Genomic DNA, 25,160 nt, shown 5'->3' with positions numbered 1-25,160 from the left:
TTACTGATGCTGTGTGGCTGGTTAACATGGTTTGTGTATTTTTTTGAGAAGGTATATAATAGTATTCTGTAAACAAAAAAGAAGCTTCCTACACCTTCCCTTATTGTGTCTACTCTGCTGTTTATCTTTGATAGTACTAATATGGAGATCTCTTATATCTAAAACTGTGTGGAAAGATTTAATGTTAAAATGAATATCAAGCAAGATTAGGTGTTGATTTGGAATATTGGCTACTCTCAATAAATAAATTACGTTCAACAAAACTAGAATTCAAAGCTGTGATAAGTACAGGATATATTAAAATTGAGTTGCAAACAGAAATTGATAGTTATTTATTTGTTATTGCTTCAGGACAAATGAAGAGAAGCTGGGAAGAAAGACTGAAGAAAATAGAAGAACTAGCTTCTAACTATGAAAGTCACCCTCTTCCTCCAGTTTATAAACCAAGACTGTCCAAACCCTTTTTGCCATCCCCTGTTTGGAAAATATTTTGTCGTCAGGCTGACGCTTTCAATTATGTAAAAGCCTGCAAAGAGGTATAGTATTTGTTTGGTAAATGTCTCTAGGTACTTTCTAGGTTGAGCTTCACTTAAAAGCCTGTTTGGCAATACGATCTTTATCAGATTGCAAGATCCGTTTTGGGGGGTTTTTTTCCTTCTTCCCAATCCTGAAACAGCAAGTAGTTTTATTGTCTTTGTAAGAGATCATACTACACTGGAGGTACCTCTGAGAAGTACTGTTACAACATGCAAATTGGTATGTGATGTTAACCTCTAGCAGTAAAAGTGCTTTTGCTTACGTTGTAGTGATTTGTTTCTTCTGAAGATGAGCAAGCTATCAGGGTTGGCAGGAGAATGGAAAGTAGTGAGAGTTGAGTAAGCAGAAAAAAGAGTTAAAAACTGAGAAAGAAAAAGAGATAATCAGGAAGCAGAGACAGAAAAAATTGTACAACTTTGCAGTGGCATCAGAGTAGCAAGTTCAGTGGTAAGAAGTAATGAGCCAAATGAATGTTAAGCAAAACACATCTTCTGTTTTCAGTTTAATGCTTTTCAAATTGGCTGCAGCTTTTAAAGAAAATACTGGGGTTTTCTTCACACTCTTTCAGGTGTTTAAGTGATCCTGGCAGTCTGCTTTCCAAGAGGCACTCTCACTGGCTTGGCAATAGTTTTTTTGTGTTTTCCATTTTTGCATTTAAATAATATAAAGCCTAAAGAACATTTGCTATAAAGCCATATGCTGCCATCATGTCCAGGCTGTTCCTTTCAGGACATTGTTCTTCCTTCTGTTTGATGCACTTGCCACTGATCAGAAAGAAAGAAGATTTTACAGAGAAAACAGAGCAAAGAAAAGCTTCACATTTTTGCTTATGTAACTGAAATCAGAATTATATTCTTGATTAAAACGAGATGCTACTTGGCTTGAAAAAAGGATAAATTATCTACTTACAGTTTCCTAGTACCTGCTAACCTTTGACCAAAGAAATTAAAAGGAACTTGTGAAAACTTTAACTGGTTCTTCGAATGAAAAAAAACTTTGATATTTTTACTTTAAAAGCGTGTTCATGTATTTGCCTTGGAAAAGAGCACACAAAGTGGACCGAGGTTTTACCTTGTGACGTCATATGAAGAGCTTTGGTTTTATTACACGTGAGTATTTGAAAAGGTATCCTAGATGTTACTGTAAGACAGCAGCGTAGTGGTTACACTGTTGTCCAGTAATAGCTCTTACTGGATAGCCATCCTCAGTAGCCATCTGCTGCTCTGACAGAGCTGTAATGGGTAGCAGAGGTTTCATCTTGCCCATGGGGAAAAAGTCATAAGGCCAAACCAATCTATTTTCTACTGGGTTTGAACTTTCTTTAGAGATGCAGACTGCAATTATTCCCTGTGAATTAAGGACTATGTCTAATGAACTAAAATCTAATAGCACTAGGTTTGCTTTTGCGATCAGGTTTCCTCAGAGAATCATGCCAACATGTGACACAAACACATTTCTATGATTAGTCATATTTTCATTTAAATGGGCATTAATATAAATGGTAGTTACTGGTTTGTGGGTTTGTGTTTGTGTTCAGTAGTTTCAAGTATTGGCAATTCAGTTATATGCTAAACTTTTTTTCCCTTTTATTTGTTTTACAATAAAACATTTAGTTATGAAGTAAAAGAAATCTAAGAGTCAAATTTTATATGAAAAGTAAGCTTTTTTTTCTCTATTTAAAATTAGATTAATTTTTAATTTAGGTGGAAAAAAAAGTCTGCGTAATCTCAGTGCTAATTTACTAAGTTTTACTTTTGAGTTTTAAGGTTTTTTTTTCTGTCATTCCTTAAGGTCTCCACAGCATTTCTTTTGACAGTATGTGTGGTAAGGCTTGGGGGTCGTGGGGAGGAGAATACAAATTAAATTCTAGGCCAGACAAATGTCTTTGTTGAAACTTGATGCTGAAGTTAGTTACAGTTTTTTTTTTCAAAGGATTATGGGGTTGCTACTTTGGTGATAGACTGAAAAATGAAAGAATGTTGTGGGATCCTTGTTTGCAACTGATGAGTATGTGTAATGTTTAACTTGCAAGGTTGTGATTTGCTTTTGTTTTTCCTTAGCAAAGGTTATAAAACAAGTCTTATGCACTGTTATGAAGTAATTCCTGAAAAAGATCCTTGCAAACTTTATTTTGATTTGGAGTTCTACAAACCAGCAAATCCTGATGCAGATGGCAAGAGTATGGTTGCAAAGTTAATTGAGGTAAATTGGAGCAAAGTCATATTGTAGATTATGAATTCATTCCTAATTTAATATGAAACCAGCGTATTCACCACTTCATCTTCATTATTCTTTAGCAAAATGGAACGGTATTGTAGACCTAGTGGTTATCTTTAATTAAGTAAAAAGTACTGTTTTAGTGAAAGCGAAGCCTCTCTTTAAGTGAAAAATAGAGAATGATATTTGTTGGAATGCTTGTATTCACTGTACAATGCTATACAGGTTTACTGACATAAGCTTGCTTTTGCAGATTGATTTATGTGCTCTGCCACTTCAAGGCTGTAAAACTGAAGGAATGTTTAAGTATTTTTCAGAGTAGCATTGATAAAAGTCTCATTCATGTACTCCTCATTTATTTTGCCAGCTGATACAGTCATATATTCAGTCATCTATATAAGCCACTAAATTAGACTTTGACCTGAAAAACTGCAAATCTGCTCAGCTTATCACTGTTAGTATATTTCGTGACTTGTTTATTTCAGCAAATACAATCTATGTCAAATTTGGTTAAAATTTGCTATTAGTTCTGAGCTAGTTTGAATTAACTGTATGCTCAAAATGAGAAAAATAAAATGGGAAAAAAGGATGTAGAGTCTGCATTTGTGTTAGGTTTTATAGATGCTACTGTTAAAAATGCTAGAGAAAATAGCATAATTAATGTTTGTAATTTCAGCTTGTCAACGAAAAGTTAAAAGAACTTTATGGTGTAAATTGTTCAGCCAAAGAAGTCTTGAATTTAGATTCCAGTACTGATGAAAAATTTAGTCGACATTTAATATTTCTACCCCAAAAAGCTGTATTTAAGGATAATATTCATGTTGGTAAGTGTGTTCTTTTCTCTTACACCTAGAAATAACAAGTGAGGTTTTGACTTTGTACAATGCCTTTTCACATTTGAATATTTAATGGAATTATATGTGGAAACAAATACCTATTCCCAGCAGAAATTACTAACGATTTCTATTTCATTAAGCCTCACTGTTTCTCAACTCATCTTGTACTTACTTTTTCTGTAATTAGCATTTGTGGTTGTTTATCATATTGGTTGCCAGCCCTGAGTGGACACAGAGCAGTTATTTCCTGTGTGACACTGTGGTAACAGCTACAAGCCCCAAAGATTAAATGGGATTACTGCAATTTTTAGTTCAAAAGTATGATCTTTAACTCCTCTGCCCCTATAAAACTCTTAAATAATACATGGTTAATAAATAATTTGATATGACATCAATTTTAACCTGTGTTCTTGTTAAGTAAACTGTATTGGTCTGTTCTTTCAGTAAATGCTTGAACTGTTCATTCTGGCCCATTAGTTAAGTGTTATGTGTCTCCACTGTGATGTGAGTTTGTCATGTTTACTGTCAGGCTTAAAATACAGAGATTGTGTATTCATGTTCTGCCTTTGCCTTTGCTGTAGTAAAAACCTAAAAAGGCAGATAATACAATTTTTAGACACATTGAAGTGTTGTCCTTTTTTTTAAATTAATCATTGTGTTCTATCTAATAAATATTTAAGATCGGTTAGTGGTATGTATGTGGGATAAACTAAGATATGGACTACCACATCTTGGATTATATTGTTTCATAAGCATTTAATGTCAGGAGACATGCACAAATTGCATGGGCTTAAAATTAAATATGATTAAAACCATTTACTATATAATTGGAATTAGTTACTAGTTAGGGTTAAAATACAGGGACTGAGTTCATAGCTCATGTGAGAAAGTATAAGAGATACTGTAGAGATCAATGAATTTACATATAAAAATACAAAATACTGTCAGTGGTCAAAAGTGGCAAGTGACCTCGCTTCTTAGGTCTCTCCATTCTCAGTAGTTGTCCTGGGTTCTCCAGTAACAGTCATTTTTCTCCTTAGTTTTGACTTTCAGCCTGGGAACAGTGCTGATAACACTGATGTTTTTAGTTGCTGCTCAGTAATGTTTAGTCTGACCAAGGACTTTCTGAGTCTCATGCTCTGCCAGGGAGGAGGGGAAGCCATGAGGAAGCAGAAACAGGACACCTGACAAGAACTGACCAAAGGGGTATTCCATACCACAGCCCATCATGCCCATTATATAAACTGGGGACAGTTACCTGGAAGGGCTAGATGACTGCTGGGTCAGGCTGGGTATTGGTCGGCGAGTGGTTAGCAGTTGTATTCTCTTCCCTTGTTATTTCCCTTATCATTATTATCATTTGATGGTAGCAGCAGTGATACCTTAGTTACTGGGCTGTTCTTATCTCAACCCATGGGAGTTACATTCTTTCTATTCTCCTCCCCATCCCTCCGGGAGCAAGGAGGAGGAAGGGGGGAGTGAGTGAGTGACTATGTGGTTCTGAGTTACTGCCTGGACTTAAACCACAACAGTAGTCAAATTGCAAAGGGGAAGATTGTGGCTGTATGATACAGTTGATATACGCACAATTGTTTATTTTCTTACGTTTAACAAAGTTTAGTAAACTTCTTGCCAAGCATGGGTTTCTCAGTCATGAACCAGAGCCCTTTTGTACTCTGGGCTGGTCAAAGATGTAATTTTTTCCTTTGAAATCCAGAAGGTGGGAAAAGAGACCCCAAACTCCAACCACTTCCAGCTTGGCTGTTTTGCAGAATGTTTGCACAGGAACTGTTGGTCTTTCTCGACTATTAAATGATGTTGCTTGTGTTGAGGTTTTCCTGTTTGTTTTTAAGGTAACTTTGTGAGGAGGATTCTGCAGCCTGCCATAAAGTTAATAGAGAGCAGCGCTGCTGCTGTGATTCCAGAAGAAGGAGCGGGACATATTTTCCAGTGCTCTGCAGAAGGAGTTGGATCAGATGGCTCTCTTACAAACCTCACAGCTGTTGGAGATGCTTCTAAAGACTGCCCAGCCGTTGCTCACAAAACAAAGGATACAGAAACATCATACCAGGGAGAAAATTTGGAATTTTCCTTTCTAATAGTAAACGATAAAGCTGGCAACAAGCAACTTCTTGTAGATCTAGGTAAGTATAAGAAGTGCTTTTAAACCTCTTTGGGATGTTACAGAGGTTGCAAAAACAGATGTTCCTTAATCTTTGATTACAGACAGTAGGAACAGCAGTGTTTATATTGTTGTCCCTTCAGTCAGAATTTAAGCCAAATACAATATATGCTGAAACTGTGATCATAAATGCTGTACTTAAAATACTCTTAAATTCTGGCCCATGGAACTTCTTCAATTATTATATTTAACTCTTTTGTTCTGAAGTTTGAAGAAACTCTTGCCACACAAGACTCTAGTTTTGTTCCTAAGGAGTTGGTGCTCTTAGTTGGATTAGAAGAGGATAGCATCTATACTGCATTTTTGTCATTTCAGTTGAATTAGGAGCTGCTTCATTACGGAAGGTGTGGCCTTCTGTATTGTTCTTCATGTGTGCATTGAGCCTTCCTCCCCTCTTTGGAATGGCAGTTGTTAGATTTTAAAGACAGAAGAACAGAAATGCGGGGTTGGGCACTTCATGGTCCCGCTGGGTTTCACCTGTTCATGGTATTAAAATGTTAAAAATCTCCAGGAGCACAACGCCCACAGTCAAACTAAAGTTTGAAAGTTGCACCCTTCTCCATCCCTGTGTCTGGTGTCTCTGCTGTTTTCCTGGGCTTAATGAAATGGAAAGAGGTTAGCATGCGTTTACGCAGCAGTGTGTTATGTACTTGAGTACTTCATCTTGCTTTTTTTTGTCAGATTTCGCTGAAAAAAACCCTTTCCTTCAAATTCTTCTCATGGAATTCAGGATCACTTTTACTGGTGGCCTCTTCAGTATGTCTGATTTGCTGAAACGTAATTACAAAGTTAGCCAGATAGTAGGCTTCTCCATTACTGAGTCAGAAGGATTACTTTGTACCTACTGTTCAGGATTCCTTCAAGCATATTAGTGAATGGAAATTACAGAAAACCAAAAAGTTCAGTGCATCATCTTTTAAGAATTTGGTGTTAGTCTCCCCAAATTAACCATGTTCAGCATTTGTTACACACATTACCTCAAAACTGGAAAATCAGATCAGCTGCAGTGATAGAAAGCTAGTGGCATTCTTGTTGAACGAGTTCTTTAAGCTCTTTTATCTTCATGAAAATTAAATGCCACCCACAAAGAAAGCTCTCACCTCCTCAATAAATCATAGACAGATCAGGCAGTGTTTAAGATAGGTGTTCATTTTTTTGTGGTTTGAGATTGGAACCAAATTTTCCTGAGAAATGCTTCAGATAAGTGGTGTCTGGTCCACAGAAAACAAAGTTTGATGAAGCCCTTTCTGATTAAAATAATTGTGCAACTTTTTATTCTCGGTTGCATTTCACAAAGTTATCATGAAAACATTAATTTCTTGTACTGAAGGGAAGCTTTTAGGAATGAGAATGTCAGAATGATTAAAATGCCTATGTAGAGGTCTTGAGTGTTTTAATTCTTCTGTAACATAAAAGCTGTACCTGTGTGCGTGATCTCACTGTGTTGCATTTCTTCTATGGGATGTGAGCTGAAGTTCATAATAGTTTTTGTTCATTCCTCAGACCCTTAGCAGAGTCTCAGGGAAAGGGTTTCATTTACAAGTGCTCAGTATCTTAAACCCTAGCCAGCACTGTTGTTAAGAAATATCTGGTTTCCTGTAGGAGTTTACACAAAGAATAGAAATTTCCGGATGTATAAATCGTCAAAAGCAGGAAAAAACGTGATTCTGAAGATAGCAGAGGATAATAAATTTGTCCCTAAGTGTGAACAGAATGTCTCCATGGAAGAAGCGTATTTTCTTTCCTCCTTGGTCTGCAACGTTAGGTAATCGTTTCATTCTGGTGGAATTTAAGTATTTTTAAACATGTATTTTAGTGATTTTTCTCCTGTGGCAGTCGTGAATAATTACTGTCAATGGGCAGTTATTCCATGGACATTGTTATAGGGTGATTTAGAAGTTTCCATTAGAATTCCTTTTTCTCGAGACTCTTTAAAAAGTTTGAAGAGCACTACAGAAGGCGTGGTTTGGCTTCCGAGTAGTGCCTTATCTCTCTATACACACATGCTGAAATGTTAACTGCTGTTAATTTTGGTTGGATTCTGTATAGTTTTGAGAGGAAAAAGTTGATTTCCACTCAATTAAATATAAACAGTAAATATTGTCTTAAGTCTGATTGAAAAAATAAAAAGGATTTTTGTACATGTTTATTTCCATACCAGATTGCCCTTTTGGTACAGATACCTCTTTAGGCTGGATACTGGTACATACAATAATCAAGTTTTCTGTATCTAAACCTCTGGTATATCTTACCCTGTATTGATGGTACATTAAGATGATCCTAGTCATTACTGCAGCAGGAAGCAGAAAGTTAAAGTACTAAATACAGCTGTATGGTATCATGTATAATATTTTTATTAAAAACAGGTATTTGTTGTGACTGAAGTTTTCATATCCTGAAATGTTTGCTAGCCCATAGCCCGGTAGCATAAATGGTGTCATGTGTTCAGATCACAGGCATCAGCTGGGTGTGTCATAAATATGTATGAGAACTTCTGCTGTGTTGAATTGAGTCTTGTCTGATCATCTGCCTTCCAGCTAGTAATATGACAAGGAAAAAGTAGTTCATTGTAAAGAGAAAAAAACATCTGAGACCTTTCAAAGTGTGTATATATATATATGTGTATATGTATATTATATCTAGAGCAAATACTGCTGCATGAGGGTGGACCAGCTGTCTTTAAACAAAAGAAGTGCCACAGGGATAGGGAAAGGTTACAGGCAGCCTTACAGGCTGGCTGAGGCTGTCAGGGACCTCTGGAGGTCAGTTGGTCCAGCCACCTGCTCTCACAGGGATGCCTGGAGCCAGTAGCCTTGGACTGTGTTATGTCATGGCATACTGTGGTACGTTGCAGTATGTTACACCATACCATGTTGTGCTGTAAGAATCAGAGATTCTCCTTTGTATTCTCTTCTTCAGAGTGAGGGATGACACAAAAGTTCTGTCATCTGGCCTTTCAGAGGAGGAGGGGAACGTGTCTGCGGTTTGGAACAGTCAAAATACCAGAAGCAGTAGAGGTACTCCAAGCCTTTTCTACTCTTTCACTGGATATACTGTGACTGACACACCTGATAACCTCGAGGAGGGCTTTTCTTCAGCAAGCTTTCTACGGGAGGCAGCATGCAGCTGCACTGACAGATGCTGTGCAGCACGTGACTGCCAGCCACTGAGCCTCCCCTCAATGAGCTTCCATGGCAGCCATGCTTTGTCCCCTTCCCCTGGCTCCTTGGGGGTGGCAGTAGCAGTTTAAAGATCTACAGGAAAATAACAGTGGATTTATCCCGTTTTTATTTAAGGATTTGATGTGATTCATGTACATTTTCTGTCTATGGGCTATACAACGTGTAGCAGTGTTACAGTTGCATATGGCAATGGCAAAACCAGTAACTGGGCATATATGTGGCCTTTGTTTTAACAGATTCCATGGATGGTTACCAGGATTCACCATACCCGGAAATTGATTGTTTTGTTCGTTCTTTGGTTAACAAAGATGGGGTACAAGGAGGTAAAGACCATTTTGCTATTTACAAATGAGTATTCTGCAGCAGTATTTTTCAGTAGTTAATTCCCTTTTTAATTTCCCGTAGGAATACGGCGATGGAATTATTTCTCTCCAGATGAAATACTTGTGTATGATATTTATGGTTACCGGTGGTGTGCAAATATTGGAAGAGCTCACAAAAGTAACAACATAATGTATGTTCTGTAACTGTTCACTGCAAAACAGCTTTATTGTCCTGCTCAACTGTTATTCTATAATAATGCTGAAAAATTATTATGGATAGAATTGGCAGCTGTTACCAATTTCTGTGCCGTTTCTTTGTGAGGATACTATGCTTTTAAAAATCAATCAACCAAAACCCTCAATGTACTTTGTGATAACTGAACTTGTATTTTTAATACTTCTATGAAGTAATCTTCATGCTGTTTAAAATATGTGCCTGAAGATGGTCATGTACAAGGCAGAGTATATTAAAGCTATTAAGTGGTACTGTGCTTTGATGGTGCGTAGCAAGGAAGCTGAGCAGTCACAAGTAAGATAAAACAGAACACTTTAAAATCCATTACATTGCATCTTAACATTATTAAAAGGACAAGGGCAACTCCTGCCCCCATGTCAGTCAGGGTGAGTTTTGCTGGTCACTCTACAAGGACTCAGACTTCTTACAGATTAGCAAAAGAAATCTTGCAAGGTCAGGTTTTCAGATGACATTAGAATTGTAATATATCATCAGTGGAAATATTTTAACTTGAAAATAATTTTATATAAACTTTTTTTTTAACTGCAAGGAATGTGTTTTGGAGAAACAAGGGTATAAAAAACCCTATCCACAGCCACTATGCTGGATGAACTTGGTGTTTCTAAAGCACAGCTGAAAAAGCCAGGTTGTCTCATCAGTTGGCAGGAAATAGTGCTTTTATCTGGCTTTTATAATGAAATTAACTCTGACAGCAGCAGCAACAAAACCTTACCTTACACTTAGGTCCCATATACTAATCTTACTGTAATGACTTTTTCTTCCAAGCTTTACGTAATGAAGCTGAATAAATTTCACTGCTACTCTTAAAATAAATACATTTTTAACTTAAGAAACCTGAAGTTTATTCTAAAAACTTAGGGCCTGTACAAAACAAGTATGCAGTAAGCATGTCAGAGAATGAAAAGCAATATCCATAGATGGGGACAAATGAAACCTGTTTTTTTAGTGTTAGTTTTCTTCTGCCTGCATTCACTTAATTTGTGTTACTAAAAATAAATGGCTTCATTTTTAGGATTCTGGTAGATCTAAAGAAGGAAGTCTGGTATCAGAAGTGTCATGATCCAGTCTGCAGGGAAAAAAACTTCAAATCACAAAGTAAGTATTCTGTGATTTCAAAGCAGTTATACTTAATACTTTTTGGAATGCTAACTTTAATTCATGCCGTGTATTTGATTTAGGTTTTCCATTACCACCTAGGATCTGTCTCCCGTTTCTTTTCAAACAGGTATGTTTTGTCCTATCAATACGCTACAGTTCTTGTGAATAAAGCTGTCTCTGGAGCTCACTGGAAATCCCTGCTAGCAGAGCCTGTTGAGCTTCTTACAGTAGTGACACTGGTACAGAATAGCTCCCCAGAGCAGCTGTGCTGGTGGGGTAGCTCCATATATTCATTTTTAAGTTCTCCAACAGGAGATCCAGTACAAAACCTGTCAGCACAGATAAAGCTGCATTAGCTTTATATATTGAGTTACTGCAGTAGCCTACCTTCCCCTGGGACTAAAGACTTTTTTGTTTTGGTCTGAGCAGTAGTTCCCATTGCATAAGCCACAAGAGCACTCCAGGTGCAGAACGGAGAAACTGCCTGCATTAAGCTCTGCTGTGCACTTTTGACTTCATGCTGGGCCAGCTAAAGGAGAATTGTTCCCTGACCACTTGAGTCAGAGTCAAATTTAAGTCAGTGACGCTCAAATTTGAAGTCCACTTAACTCCGTTTTAGTGTACTAAAGCAGTTATGTTTACCCACACAGGTAGAATATTTAAACCAACTGAATACTGCACCTGGATTCTAAACCCTGAACGTAGCAATTTGTCTACTGAGGAGGCAGTAAGAGCTGGCATCTCTGCAACTTTTAAATTTCATACACTTAAATTTCATACTGCAGAATGCCACATCAAGCTCTACTGAGGCAGATCATCAACAGCTATTAGTGTTATTTCACAGAAAGTATAATTTCAATGCATTTTCTTTAAACAGATACTAAAATTGGTTTTGACCTTGTATTTTAAGAAGTTGTATTCATCAGACTACTAGTTTGCTAGAAAAACAGCATATTTCTATTCCTATTAAAATAGGATTCACTGGTTAATGTGTTTATAAATCGATGTACTGGAACATCTGTCTTTTTGGCCACCTTTCTGTAGTATCCATTAGATGTGACTATACGAGTTTCAAACTTTCAGGTCAGAGCAGTTAAAGATATGAAGACCATTTTCATATGTAGTAAGTAGGATTCTTGTTTCTAAAAGGAAGAAGAGCATGAAAGCAGGAACATAGAAGTAAAGCCCCATTCTGATGTGTCAGACTTGTCAAATACTTCAGTATCTGTAGAAAAAAGCTTGTCTCAAAGCTTCCTGTTGTCAGACAGCGAGTGGGACAATGCAAGCGATGACGCCTGTTTCCTAGAAGCTACCGAAGATGTGGAACTAGCTGAAGCTGCAAATGACAGTCTGAATTATGCCATGGAAGAAATCCCTGATGAAATTCTTTTGGAAGCTTTAAGGAAACAGGACACCTGCAATAAAGAAAGCAACTGACCACCGACTTGGCTAGCATACTGCTAGCAGGGAAGTTTGCCTCTTGCATGTCTTCTGTGACAGATACTGTGATACAGTTCAAAAGCGCTCTTGCAGAGCTGTAAGACAAAGAACTGAGTAACTGCCAACAACCAAGCGTCCTCTCGACTGGATGGTCTTCAACAGGCATGAGGAAATCATAGAAGACTATATGAAGGCTGAAGAGTACTGGACTGAAAACTTGTGATGAATGCTGCTCCAAGTTTAGCACTTCTAACACACTGCTGTGTGGTTTCTATTTTATTAGTTGTATGTCCAAGTTCTACTGACAAACCAAGGCAGATGGCTTTACTTTCAGAAATGGAAATTATTTATTTCAAATAAACAAATCTTTTTATTAAATTTATATCTATGTCTTCTCTTTAAAAAATACATATTGCTTTCAAGATCACATTACTTTAATAGCCAAAAGATTGTTCACAGAGCACAGAAGAATTTTAGTGCTTTAACTGGAATACCAGTTTCATTAATTTCACTGCCATCCTGAGTATGTTCTCACAGACTATTTAACTATAGAAAGATAAAAACTCTGGTTAAGTCACTGATTTCTTTTAAACACTGAAGCAACACAGAGCTGCAATGATTAAACAAGCTTTAAGCACTGACCGTTGCAATAACTGTTACAAGCAAGTGTCAAAAAGTCTATTAAAAACCACTTAATGTTTCTCTGATAATTTCTGTCTTTGTACAGCCAGAGCCTCTTCCAGTTTCATATTAATATTCTGAAAGTGTTTTTCTGCTTGTAGAATTCTCCGTGACTCCACCAGAAGAGCAGGGAGGCTGGAAATTCCATACTGTTGATAAGGAAATAAAATTACAAGGCAATCTTTTTAACTCTTGGAAAAATCACTTACAGATCTGTATTTATTTTTCCTGTATCTGAAATGGTGCAAGGTGATTTCTGAAAGTATAAACCAGACATTAGAGAGGCTTCTGAAACAGGAGGATCTCCCTTACACAGGCAGGCACTGAGCGCTGTCAACAGAAAACATCACACCAAGTCATGAGCCATGGTGACAGGAGTGCCAAGACTACATGAGAAGTTACTGTCTTTATAATTAAACACCTTACAGAACACGCACATAAGTACCAGGGCATTCCCCACCTTTGATCAGTAACAATAAAAGGAACTGACTACTTGTTTCTCACTGTTAATTGTTCTTTGATTTCTATAAAAAATGTTAAAACCTGAGGACAGCTGCTATGCTTCTGTGTCCTTTGAATTCCTGGGCACAGACAACAAGGTAGCATACTTTAGTTTCTAACATGGGGCCAAAAAACCTGAGTGAGATACCACAGTACAGTTGCAGCAGTGATCCTCAAGTTGCTCCCACAATTAACAAAATACTGCTATTTAATGTAAGTTAAACATTAATAGAAATGCCCATCAGTCTAGGAAAGAAAAACTGGCAGGAGGGCTGATCCAGAACAGTTCAGGAGCGTACACAAAGTATGTACTTACAACCATTGTTTCTGTTGGATTTTCTTCTCTATAATCCAAACAGTCTTGCTGTAGCTCCTTTAAATGAGTAAGTAATTCAGTTGCTTGCCTCAAGGCAGATTGCCTTTCCTGTACCTCAGCATATTCTGTTTGTAGGCGTACCAGTTGTTGCTCAGCTCTGAAAAAGATCAAGGCTTTGATTATTACAGCTGCGTATTTATTTCATGAGTAATTTATGAACATATTTCCTCTGAAGAAGATTTCAGGGAAAGGTTGGTCAAAATACAAAACATAGGTTAGTGTAACATACTGTTTAACTAGAACAACCAGCGTAGTCTTTCAATGACAGCATGAGTCCAAATCCACACAAGACACAAACCTTTTTCCCACATGTCATTTTTGAGTCTGACAATATAGCCACTCTCTCTGAAGCTCTTGAGGTTTTTTCAAGTGAAGCACCTCATGTTCCACACACACACACCTGCTTGCAGGCTGAGGTGTTTTGTTGGGCACTTATGCTGAAGCATACTCAGGACCCCCAAGTACATACACCTCTGCCTAAGGAAAGGGGAAGGCTCAATCCATTTAAACTGCACTCGACAAACAACAGCAGCAGTCATTTAACAGTGTTGCAGCAAAAAAGCTGTTTTCAGATGATCAAAGGATTAAAAGGCAACAAATAAAAGATGCAAAGACAGTGTCAGCCTGTGAGGGGGTCAAACCCTGAAGGATGCCTTTAATGTGTTCCTTGAGTGAAGTTTATCCATAGTACTCCAAACAAACCAGACAGACTCTCATGGCCATAGAGAAAGGGGTTTTAATCTGCCTTTGTGGATCCAAAGCCGTGGTTCCCCACAGAGTTGACTTACAGTGTGTGTGTTACAGACAGCTTTGGTACAAACCTTGCCACAACTAACAAACGGGTTATGTTACAGACAGCTTTGGTATAAACTTTGCCACAGCTAACAAACGGGCTATGTGGCAGTCCAATGGTTCTTCCAAAGAACTTAACTTTTGTGTTGCACATCTGGATGATACTTAAGATTAATGGTGAGTTAGAGAAGGAATTGTGTGGCCACATGAGATGGAAGTAAACCATGTACCCAGAGGCATCCCTGCCAAATTGCAGAGGTGAAACACATTCTCCTAGCTCAAAACCAAAAGAGAGCCCACAGTATTACCTTTGTAAATTTATGATTCAAATTGTAATGTTTGTGTTTTTCTTATGAATATAGGGTCTGAAATACCATCCCAGTAACCAGTTACCGAAGGGAACTTGTAGGAATGACTGTCCTGAGTTGTATCAGGTCATCCTGAGCTTTTGCAAAAACAAAGCAATCCAAGAATAGAGTTTCATCAAAATAATATGGAAGAACAAAAAACCCATTACTTTCACTTCCGGGTTACAAAATAGCAGACTTAAGTTCTTCAGGCTATTCCTGGGCCTCAGAAACATACCGAAGTTGCTCTTGTCCAAGTTGAAACAGTTGCTGCCTTTTCTTTTTCATGTCTGTTAATACCTGAAGCAAACAGTGAGAAAAATCTTTGAAATAGTGTTGTAACTTCAAAGGCAAATAACTCCAATTTTGTTGACTTTTTTCCTTTGAAGTTTTATGCTTCTGGTTCTGGGTGCAGAAGATTCCCAGATACCAAACCTTATAAACTGCTATACTTCAAGTTTGTATTTTAAACACTTCCAAGCTCTTTCAAACGTCAAACTCTCATCTGCATCCAAAATTTCTCTTAAGGAACACTGGATCTACAAGCATACAGAAGGAGTTTGTGACATTTTGAACCCAAAGATGATTAACTCTACCAAGGTTTTGTTTCTGTCTTAAAATTGCAGACTAATAGGAATGAATGTATGGCTGCCATAACTAAGGAACTAAGCATAGTTAAGCTTTCATTAATACGACATCCAACTTAAACCAAAACAAATCATAAATGTAAATTTAGCAAATAAAAATCTGATTTTAAAGAGATGTACAAGAGGCAAAATAAGGTTAACTCTGAGTGGCTGTGAATGCCAGATGTATATTAAGGTATTCGTTTTATATGCCCAGTAGTTTCCCCTATCACCTCCAACTAGCTAGACTTTAGCACATCAATTGCTACCTCCCAGAATAAGCTTTTTGTTGACTTTACTTGTTAAAAACTATTTTGTCATTGAAAAGTTGGCACCAGATGTTAATCTGGGCAGAAAACCTCTAACAGACAGTGCTCAACCTGCTGTGGTAAGGCAGTTACCTCTCTCCTGATGAAACCACTGCAACCTTTCTCTGCTCTGACGTTAGTTCCTCCTCATGTCGTCGTTCCTCCGTCACATGTTCAGTCAGTTCCTATTCGCTCTGAATGAACAGAGGAACTGCCTTCCTCTGAATATCTATATTTCTTGGAGGTTAGCCCTCAATACTTAATTGGCTCTCCAGAGGCTTCACCATCATTAATTTAATGAATTATTCATGAAAAAGAATAACTCACAATCATAGACACCTCTTTTTACACCAGTATAACAGTATACGTATGGAGTTTCCAATCTGTTGTATTTACTCAGATCTTTTCCAAAAAGCCGCTGGTGGTTCTGTCATGGTTTAAGCCCAGCAGGAGCTAAGTACCACCCCTGAGCCAATTGCTCACTCCACCCTCTGCCCCAGTGGGATGGGGAGGAAAACTGGAAAAAAGGTAAAACCCATGGGTGGAGCAAGGACAGTTTAATAATTTGTTATTAATAATAAATATAATAAGAAATAGAGAGAGGAAGAAATAACACCCCCCCCCCAAAACAAAAAAAAGAAACAACCAAAAAAACACAACAAAACAAGTGATGTAAAACACAACTGCTCACTACCCACCAACCGATACCCAGCCCGACCCGAGCAGTGATCTGGGCCTGCCGGGAAACTGCCCCCAGTTTATACACTGGGGATGAAGTGCTGTGGTACAGAATACCCCTTTGGCTAGTTTGTGTCAGGTGTCCTGCCTCTGCTTCCTCCTGGCTTTCCTTCTTCCCTGACAGAGCATGAGACCGAGAAGTCATTGATCTGAGCAAGTGCTACTGAGCAACAACTAAAACACTGGTGCGTTATCAGCGCTGTTCTCAGACTAAAGCCAAAACACAGCACTGCACCAGCTACGAGGAAGAAAATCAACTCTGTCCCAGGTGAAACCAGGATAGGTTCCATATCCTCTATCTGAGCAATTGATTCTGCAGTACAGTACACTGCTTTGGTGAATTATTTTATTCCTTCTGGTCAACTTCTCAAAATTTCAGTGCTCATCTCTGTATGCTGTACAATCTAGTGATAGATATGTATTTACCTTGGCATTTCTTTTCTTCATATTCTCTAATTCCTGGACTTCCACTATCTACAGAGGAAAAGAAGAATTACAGACTGACTATGGATTTTTATTTCATCATTATCCTCCTAAAAACACAGTTGCAAGAACTACTTTGAAATGACATAAATAGGTGATTAAAAATCCCCAAGCACTGTTTCAAATGAAGATTACAAATGGCAGTTGTGTATCAGTTCTTTCCCCTCCTCATGCCAGAGGAAGACTCATGCATAAAATAAATCATCTTGCACCAGTCAGTGCAAGTAATACTCCTTGTACCAATTAGTGGAGTACTACCTAGCTTAATTTTTCTATAACTTTATATATAAATGTGTAAATCTAGCAGTTTCAGAACTTGCTCATTCTAATGAATCACTTGGTAGTTTTAGTACTTATCCATTATACTTCTCATACCTCCTACAAAGTTCTGAGTTTACATATTCATGTTTATTAGTGAGAAGAAATGTTAGTCCTCCAAGCTAATCATCTTTTTACAGTCAGGTTCAAAGTGTTAGTTAAAAAAGGGCAATTTTTCCTGTTAGAGGCCTTAGTCAGGCCTCTACACAAGAGTCACTGAGACACAATATAACCATTAAATCATCAACCTTTTAAAACTAATCTGTGAGCCCCGTGTTTGGCAGAACTGATCAGTCAAATTATGCAGCTCTCCATTTTTACTACATAATGCTTTACACATGTCAAACAGGATTATTAGATGCTTCCCTATTCTCAAAATCTGACAACTTTGCAATGTACTTAAAAGCCATGCTGGATGGGGCTTTGAGCAACCTGGTCTAGTGGAAGGTGTCCCTGCCCATAGCAAGGGGGTTGGAACTGGATGATCTTTAAGGTCCTTTCCAACCCAAACCATTCTACTGGATCAGTGAGAGCAGTGCTGTGCCTAAAGGCGATTCTCATAAAATCCAGCATAAAGGCAGCAAATCACAACCTGCACACCAACAAATTGTATTCAAAGTATTTATCCTGACAAGAGATTAGAACATTTAAAGTATCATAAAATAAATATGTAAAGGACAATATAAAACCATAAGCATTTTGACTCCAGTGTAATATACATCTCTATAATCACTACCACAAAATTGATTTTATTTATGATGCACTTACAAGATCAGTGATTTCATCCTTGAAGGCAGCACAGAAGCTATTGATAGCTTTTCTGCAAATGTCTGATTCTATGCTTTGTCTGGAGAAGTCAGAGACAAAACACAAACCATTTGGTTTAGTAAAGGAGAAATCTCATCCTTGGAGTAACAAATAAAAGCCAGAGTTAAGCAGCTAGTAGCACAGGCAGCTGTAGATCTGCCATGTACTAGCAATAGCTTAACTTTCTACATTGAAAAACATCAGCTGAAATGTGTTCTTCTTATGTTTGGAAAAATTATCGAATCCCTAGGGACCACCTCAAGATCACATACAAAAAATATTTGTATCACAGAAACCTAATAATCATTAAAATACCACTAGCATGTAACCATGCAATAGTGCACCCCCTGCCTATAAGCAAAACACAGGTAATTTGTTTTTAACACTTTGAGTATTCATCCATAGGAAAGCAGAATATTTACCTGTAATTTGCTGTTATCTTCTCAAATTCAGTCAGAACAATATCCAGTTCTGTAATATCTCTAGTAGATCTCTTAATCTCTTTGGGGCACCAAACCTGTACAGAATATGGACTATCCACTGAAACCGCAGAATAAAGACAAATACTGAATGATTCAGGAACACGTTATAATATAATGGAAAAGTGATTGTGCTCACTATTAAAATAACCATTTAAAAGTTAGGGATATTTTAATATAAGAGGAATATATCTGTCTTTGGCTGAACAACTATGATACAGTTACCTGTGAATACTTCAGATTTGGATGATCAATCATAAAGAACTTTCTATTCTTCATCATTTCAAGCAAGTCCAGGAGCACGTTATTAAACCAACTGATAAACTACACAGGGTAGATACATACAACTGTTTGTGCTGTAAAAACTATTAGCCTGAGTTTGATAAACCTGCATTACTCAAAAGAATCATGAGTTGTTATATTTGTATATATTTTGCATTAATACCATTTATGCTTCAAAAAAAGCCCTATATACAATTGGTTTTTTTTAACCTTTGCAATAGTGTTATTAACTAATTCCACAAAAAGTTAAACTGTGTTTCTTCACACACTCCCAAATGTAAATCTAGTACTTGAATGTGACGGGATACTGTTCAAAGGAAGCAAAATGAGACTGGAGAAAGTTTCTCTCTGCTGAAAAATGCCACTCTTGATGTTCCCTACCTCAAAAAGGTCTTTATACCAACAGCTGTGCCGACACACAAAGTCAGGGGCACTCCAGGTTCTGCCCCACAGCTGGTGCTCCAGGCTTCCAGACTAAGGGATGTACTGACATGTCTTACAGTTCCATATCCACAGGCCAGACTTCAGTTCAAAGGGAGCCAAACTGAGTATGAGTGATGATGCACACCTACAATTTACCCCTAAGAGAGTAAGTCCAGGCAATTGCAGAGATGCAAACCATGGGAATCTGTGTGGCACACCAGACCCTCAATTTAACCATTGCTAATGAGTGTCTGTTCCAAACCTGAAACTAAAATCTCTCATTTCTAGAAGCAGTATGTTGCTACATGCCAGAAACTAAAACCATCGTGTTATGGAAATGCATTCATCTTGAATAAGAAAAAGCTATACAGGGGTTTTGAAGTCTACTTTACCAGAAGGATCCGATGTATTCTCCTCTAAAGGCTGCTTCTTTTTTGCCTGGAATTGAGGAGTATTCTGAGATTTCTGTGATAGAAAAAAATAGATTAATTTCCAGAAAACCCATAGGTTTACTCACTTAAAATTCTGAGAGATGGCAGTTAGGCAGAATGCAGGGAAACATTTCTTGACTGAAAGGTCAGTTACATTTACCTAGGCCTATTTCACCACAGTCACAGCACAGTGACCACCACTGCTGAAGGACAGCTGACTGGCCAGCTGATATATCAGCCACTGCCTGTGCAGCAGGACTAGAAACATCTTAAGGAGCATTGGGACCCTCGGTTCAGCACAGCCGTCACCCAATATTAACAGTTCTCTGATCAATAGCACCTGCTCATTTTCCTTTTCACCCCCATTCTGTCCAAATCCTTTCTCTACTTTGACTATTTTGTGATACCAACAGCGCTTCTACAAAGTCCCGCATAGGTGTACTTTGCTGATGAAAGACTAACACCTTGTACTGAAATTTAGAACACACTTTTCAACAATTCCAAGAAATTTCAATACATAAAGAACTTTTAAGCAAACTACTTAGCCTTAGATAGGCTGAGAAAGTTGGGGCTGTTCAGCCTGGAGAAGAGAAGGCTGTGTGGAGACCTCATAGCAGTCTTCCAGTATCTGAAGGGGGCCTATAGGGATGCTGGGGAGGGACTCTTCATTAAGGACTGGAGTGACAGGACAAGGGGTAATGGGTTAAAACTTAAACAGGGGAAGTTTAGATTGGCTATAAGGAGGAAATTCTTTCCTGTTAGGGTGGTGAGGCACTGGAATGGGTTGCACAGGGAGGTTGTGAATGCTCCATCCCTGACAGTGTTCAAGGCCAGGTTGGATGAAGCCTTGGGTGAGATGGTTTAGTGTGAGGTGTCCCTGCCCATGGCAAGGGGGTTGGAACTAGATGATCTTAATGTCCTTTCCAACCCTAACTATTCTATGATTATATGATTCTATATTACTACATAACTTTTTTTTGTCATAGGCCTACTTTCTCAAGCCTGCAGACAGTTAATTTCCTCTGTGTGCCTGAAAACTAAGTGGGCTAAAAACATTTTACACAAACTGTGGTCTGAGTGTGGAAAAACAAAAAAAAAAAAAGAGTGAATTTTGTTTCATTCTACTATATATTAAAAATTAATTTTGTCACTATTCAGTTCTCTCATAGATACATTTCACTTCAATACTGAACAAATACAAAGGATTTATATTCCATTTGTACACCATTCCTTAAGAACACCGATTCCGGATACAAAAAAGTTATTTAAAATAACATATTCCTAAATGAGCAACAGAACAGGCTACTGGATCCAGGAACACCAGGCTGTTATATTCCCTGCAGGCATGATCACTGTAGCTTTAAGCATTTCACTTGGTCGTCTCACAGGAATACCTTGAGGAATAAATTATTTCAGATATCATTAAGTACTAAGGCAGTACTAAGAAATGAATGGTCTTCCTCTTCCCCCAGCCCTTCAATGCAAGCATGCCATGAAGCAAGCTAAAATTAAATCGACTGATAATACTCATGCAACTTTTTCTGTACCACATTGTCCGTAAGGGATTTATCCTCAGAATCAGCTGCACTGCATTTCCGATCATCACCATCTGATGTTTTTGAGCGAGGTGTTTTTTTACTAGGAAAAGAAAAACACCCACATGTAAACCCACTATACACTGAGAAAGAACAATCTTCAACCACTTACACAACAAAGCCTTGTGTTGTGGGGAATATTTTGTAGCACTATGTCATTCAGTTTGTGTTCCCTAGACTACACAAGAAGTTGCAAATGGCATATACAGGGAGCAGAATCTTTATTCCTCAACAGCAACCCTCGCGACCACTTAGAAACCCATTGCTAACTGAGCACTGGGATAGCCATGTTGTATTAAACAGGAACTTCAAAACAGAGGCAGAATTACTAGTGAAGATACTTTAGCAGGAATGGAGAAGGGTTCCTTGGTGGGGGACAGAGTTGGTAATAAAGAAAAATACACATCCCCCCTGCCATACAAACACTGTTATTGTCTCGCTATTTTATTCAAATCAGAACTATTTCAGATTTAAACCAGATCTGATTTAACAAGTGAGAAATGCACTAAAATTTGCATTAAAATATTTAAAAAATAATTTTCTTTGTTGCATAGAATTTAACTAGTTTCTATTTATTTTTAATTTTTTCTACCTTTTAACTTTAGACACCAGTATTTAGAGAACTCACCCAGGTATTTGAAAATCCCTTCATACTAAAATAACCAAATACAGAAAGTACTTAGATCAATATACTACTTACAGAAAGCAGACTACTTTATTCTCACATTTCTTTTCTACATTCCCCAACTTTACTTACTGTGTTGTTTCTCATCTGGGAAATTTTAAGTTAAAGTACTTGACAAACATAACATTTTTCCCATTTAATCTGAAAATTGAAAGATTAAATTAAATGCTGGCAATGATTTTTTCACCGGACCTTCTTTCTGTATTTTTCCTTTGTGGTTCTGAAACCTGGCCAAGCGACTCGCTTCGTGATTGTTCCTCTCCATAGGCATCCAGAGCAGTACTGTGCAAAGGGTGATCTATAAGGAACAGAAAATGAGCTGTGTGAAAACTGTTCCCATCTGTCCAGGCAAAGAGCACAGACGTGCTAAGGCTGCCTGCCATTAATCATTTGGTTAGAGTATTTATGGTTTGATTGTAATACAAAGGAACTCTTGTTAAAAGCATTCTTTGAGGATTAGGAAAAATATATATATTGTGAAAAGCTTCACAATTTTTATACTTGCCCACCTGCTATTTCTTTACAACCCGAAACTGAAGGTGCAAGAAAGCTCAGTAGGTACGCATGGCACATAGCAAGCCAAGTATTTTGCACGGTTTATTTAAAGTCTCTTTCTATTATGGCACACATCAATCTTCTACACACTTAACTACTTTCTAAATTTTACCTTTTGTTTTTAATATGGATCTTTTTAGCTGCTTTACTGATGTTGTAAGGCAGCAGTTCCAGCTGCTACAGAACGTTTGTAAGTGTAGAAATCTTGAAGGTAGATATCAAAATACAACAGAACCTCTTTAAGTTCTCATGTTGTTTAAGTTCAAACACTTTAAGCTTTTATTATGTCTTCCATAGTACAATTTCTTTTTTCAAGCACATTGCCACAGAAACTTAGTGTTACCTTACACTGAGCAACCTGTTCTACTGGAAAGTGTTCCTGCCCATGGCAGGGGGGTTGGAACTAAATGATCTTTAAGGTCTCTTCCGAACCAAACCATTCTATAATTCTATTATTAGCATTAGTGGGCATTCTTTTCATAGTTCTAATACATGACATAGTAGTGAGAAAAAGAAGAGCATTTAATTTTTCAGCCTTTTTCTCATGACAACACTTTTGCTATACTGTTTTTTGTATCTAATTTTCAGTGCTGTTTCTAATAGCTGCATGTATATTATCCAGAATTTCCTTGAAGAAACAATCATTACAGCTGGGAAACCTCTCAGCGTTTTCTCTGCAGCTTCTAATTACACAGTTTTTTCAAATATTTTTATTATTGGCCTTATAATATAAAAGCTATCTGTATTTAATAACTGAGGACTTCACACAGGGATAAATAATTTAAGACTTTCTTTTTTAAATGTAAATTCTCACACAATTGCAATGTTACATTGTGGAAATTCTAACTTTCAGATTATTAAACCTGAAGAGAGTATTTTTCCATAGACTTTATTTGCACATATTACAATATTATTCTTGTTACATCCTAAATGATAGAAAAGAACACCACTCTCAAAAAACCCCTTTGTCTCTCCTGCCCATAACTTGCTCTGCCAAAGAAACAATACCTTTACCTAGGTAAGCATTAAAATATTTTGCCCATCTGGTTGGTTCATGAAAACTGTACATTAAATGACATTCAAGTTAATACTGACCAAATGAATCGTCAAGCTCCTCAAGCTGATTTCCTTGAGATACCTTCTGTATCATCGAGACATCTGGTTCCTCAAGTGAAGGTAATTTCCGAGAATGAGGGTTAGGTTTGTGTTCCTGGATAGGTAGGAAATTAATAGCTAGTTCATCCAGCTTTTTGAGTATAAAACAGATTAAATATGACAATAAATTTCAAGAATGCTTGACCAGAAATAAATTTAACCAGGACCATATTGACTACTGAGCCATGATACAAAGTATTTGAAATATTCCTCAGGCTATAGGGGTTTTTTTTTCCTCTAGGAAAAGTGATGGTATAAAATGGATGTATTATACTATTTGATACTATACTGTAGTGTGCCCTTTATTTTATAAAGCTAAGTGTATAAGCTTAGAACTCTTATAACAGTCTAACATCTAGTTTTTATCATCTGCAGCCTTTTTTCTTTTCAGGCATTAAAATATTTCTTTTTTCATCTCTGTATTACATAAATCCCCAATTTAATTATTTTCACTTTAAAAACCTGAAAAGCAGTGGTGTAACTTCCTATAGAAAGTGGCATTTATAAATCAGGGATTGCACAGGCAGTTCTGTAAAGCAGAGGGTAGAGACTGGCACGAGTTTATGAAATAGCTGTAAATGTGTCCTTAGCACCCAAAGTGTGTGAGTGAATTTCATCACTAACGGGTGTGTACAAGGACGGGGAATTATAACCAGAAAACACCGACTTCCTGAGCTTCTACTTTTACCAGCACTTAGCAGTGCCTCACAAGTTTAGTTATGGCACCAAACATGGACCTATCAGCTACTTCCTCTATAAGCTGTTCTCTTTAATTTTACAAGACTGTTTTCAAACTTTTGGCCGTTTAAAAGTCAGTAGCCTATTTTGCCTAATGATGTATTAGTCCTAAAGGAAAAAAATGAAAAAAAGGCAAAAAATAAAAAAAAAAATAAAAAAAAAAGGAAATCCCTCCCACCCCAAACCTGCATAAGCAAGGGCTGCAGTGCACAGCTCCCAGCATCCACGCAGAGCCCTATACCGATACCCGTGCATCCACCTCAAGAGCGGATGCTGTAAGAGCACAGTAAAACAAAACACTGTCTCAATTCTGCTCAAGCTAGGAAAACTTACCGTTAACTTTTTGCTGGAATGATCGCTCTTCATTTTCTTTCTTGAGGACATTTTACTATTCAGTATATGCTGCTAAATATACAACTGAGGATAGAGCTACTGAAAAACTGTCCCCGACACAAATCTGCTGTCTCAGTACCTGAGAGAGAACGGGAAATTTGTTAACTCAGTGCATTATGCATAACTCACTTCACAAGTAGAGCTCCCTTCCTTAGGCCAGCCCGACACAGCACGCCTAAATGAGCAACAAGACGCGTTTAATGAGCACATTACCGTACAACGCTGCTCGCACCTTCGCTTCTGCTTCCCTAGGGCCGATCGGCTCACGCAGAGCACACCAGGCCCCGTCCCCGACTGCCAGCAGCCCAGAGCCCGCCCGGCCGTGCCCGCCGCCTCAGGAGCAGGATATAGCAGTCGGTGGCCACAGCGGGAGCCC

At 37.8% G+C, this 25,160-nt stretch overlaps 2 protein-coding genes across 6 annotated transcripts; one reads left to right on the top strand and one right to left on the bottom strand.

The window, feature by feature from the left end:
* The first annotated feature begins 321 nt into the window (after window positions 1–321).
* Window positions 322–12,449, top strand: PRIMPOL (primase and DNA directed polymerase). 5 transcript variants are annotated; one of them, XM_061371909.1, is made up of 12 exons: window positions 322–536; window positions 1,555–1,646; window positions 2,598–2,739; window positions 3,431–3,578; window positions 5,444–5,734; window positions 7,375–7,537; window positions 8,692–8,789; window positions 9,191–9,277; window positions 9,360–9,468; window positions 10,546–10,628; window positions 10,712–10,758; window positions 11,781–12,449. In XM_061371909.1, the coding sequence occupies exons 1-12, from the start codon at window positions 357–359 to the stop codon at window positions 12,066–12,068; spliced, it is 1,728 nt and encodes a 575-aa protein (XP_061227893.1). In that variant the 5' UTR covers window positions 322–356; the 3' UTR covers window positions 12,069–12,449. The 5 variants fall into 5 exon arrangements, with proteins under 5 accessions (XP_061227893.1, XP_061227922.1, XP_061227913.1 ...); XM_061371919.1 differs by having other exon boundaries at window positions 405–536; window positions 2,603–2,739; XM_061371938.1 differs by lacking the exon at window positions 10,712–10,758 and having other exon boundaries at window positions 11,781–11,935.
* Window positions 12,395–25,160, bottom strand: CENPU (centromere protein U). Its single transcript, XM_061372053.1, has 12 exons — window positions 25,017–25,160; window positions 24,725–24,863; window positions 23,594–23,744; window positions 22,136–22,241; window positions 21,211–21,301; window positions 19,625–19,697; window positions 18,471–18,588; window positions 18,010–18,088; window positions 16,867–16,914; window positions 15,007–15,068; window positions 13,570–13,726; window positions 12,395–12,901 (listed from the first exon to the last, which is right to left on the bottom strand). The coding sequence occupies exons 2-12, from the start codon at window positions 24,773–24,775 to the stop codon at window positions 12,764–12,766; spliced, it is 1,074 nt and encodes a 357-aa protein (XP_061228037.1). The 5' UTR covers window positions 24,776–24,863; window positions 25,017–25,160; the 3' UTR covers window positions 12,395–12,763.

The sequence above is a fragment of the Neopsephotus bourkii genome, unplaced genomic scaffold (assembly GCF_033783945.1).
Source record: "Neopsephotus bourkii isolate Nb327-2 ecotype Australia unplaced genomic scaffold, CSIRO-AGI_Nbou_v1 NB_168, whole genome shotgun sequence".
Classification (NCBI taxonomy): domain Eukaryota; kingdom Metazoa; phylum Chordata; class Aves; order Psittaciformes; family Psittacidae; genus Neopsephotus; species Neopsephotus bourkii.
The sequence above is the reverse complement of the archived record's forward strand: the minus strand, read 5'-3'. Positions and strand labels throughout refer to the sequence as shown.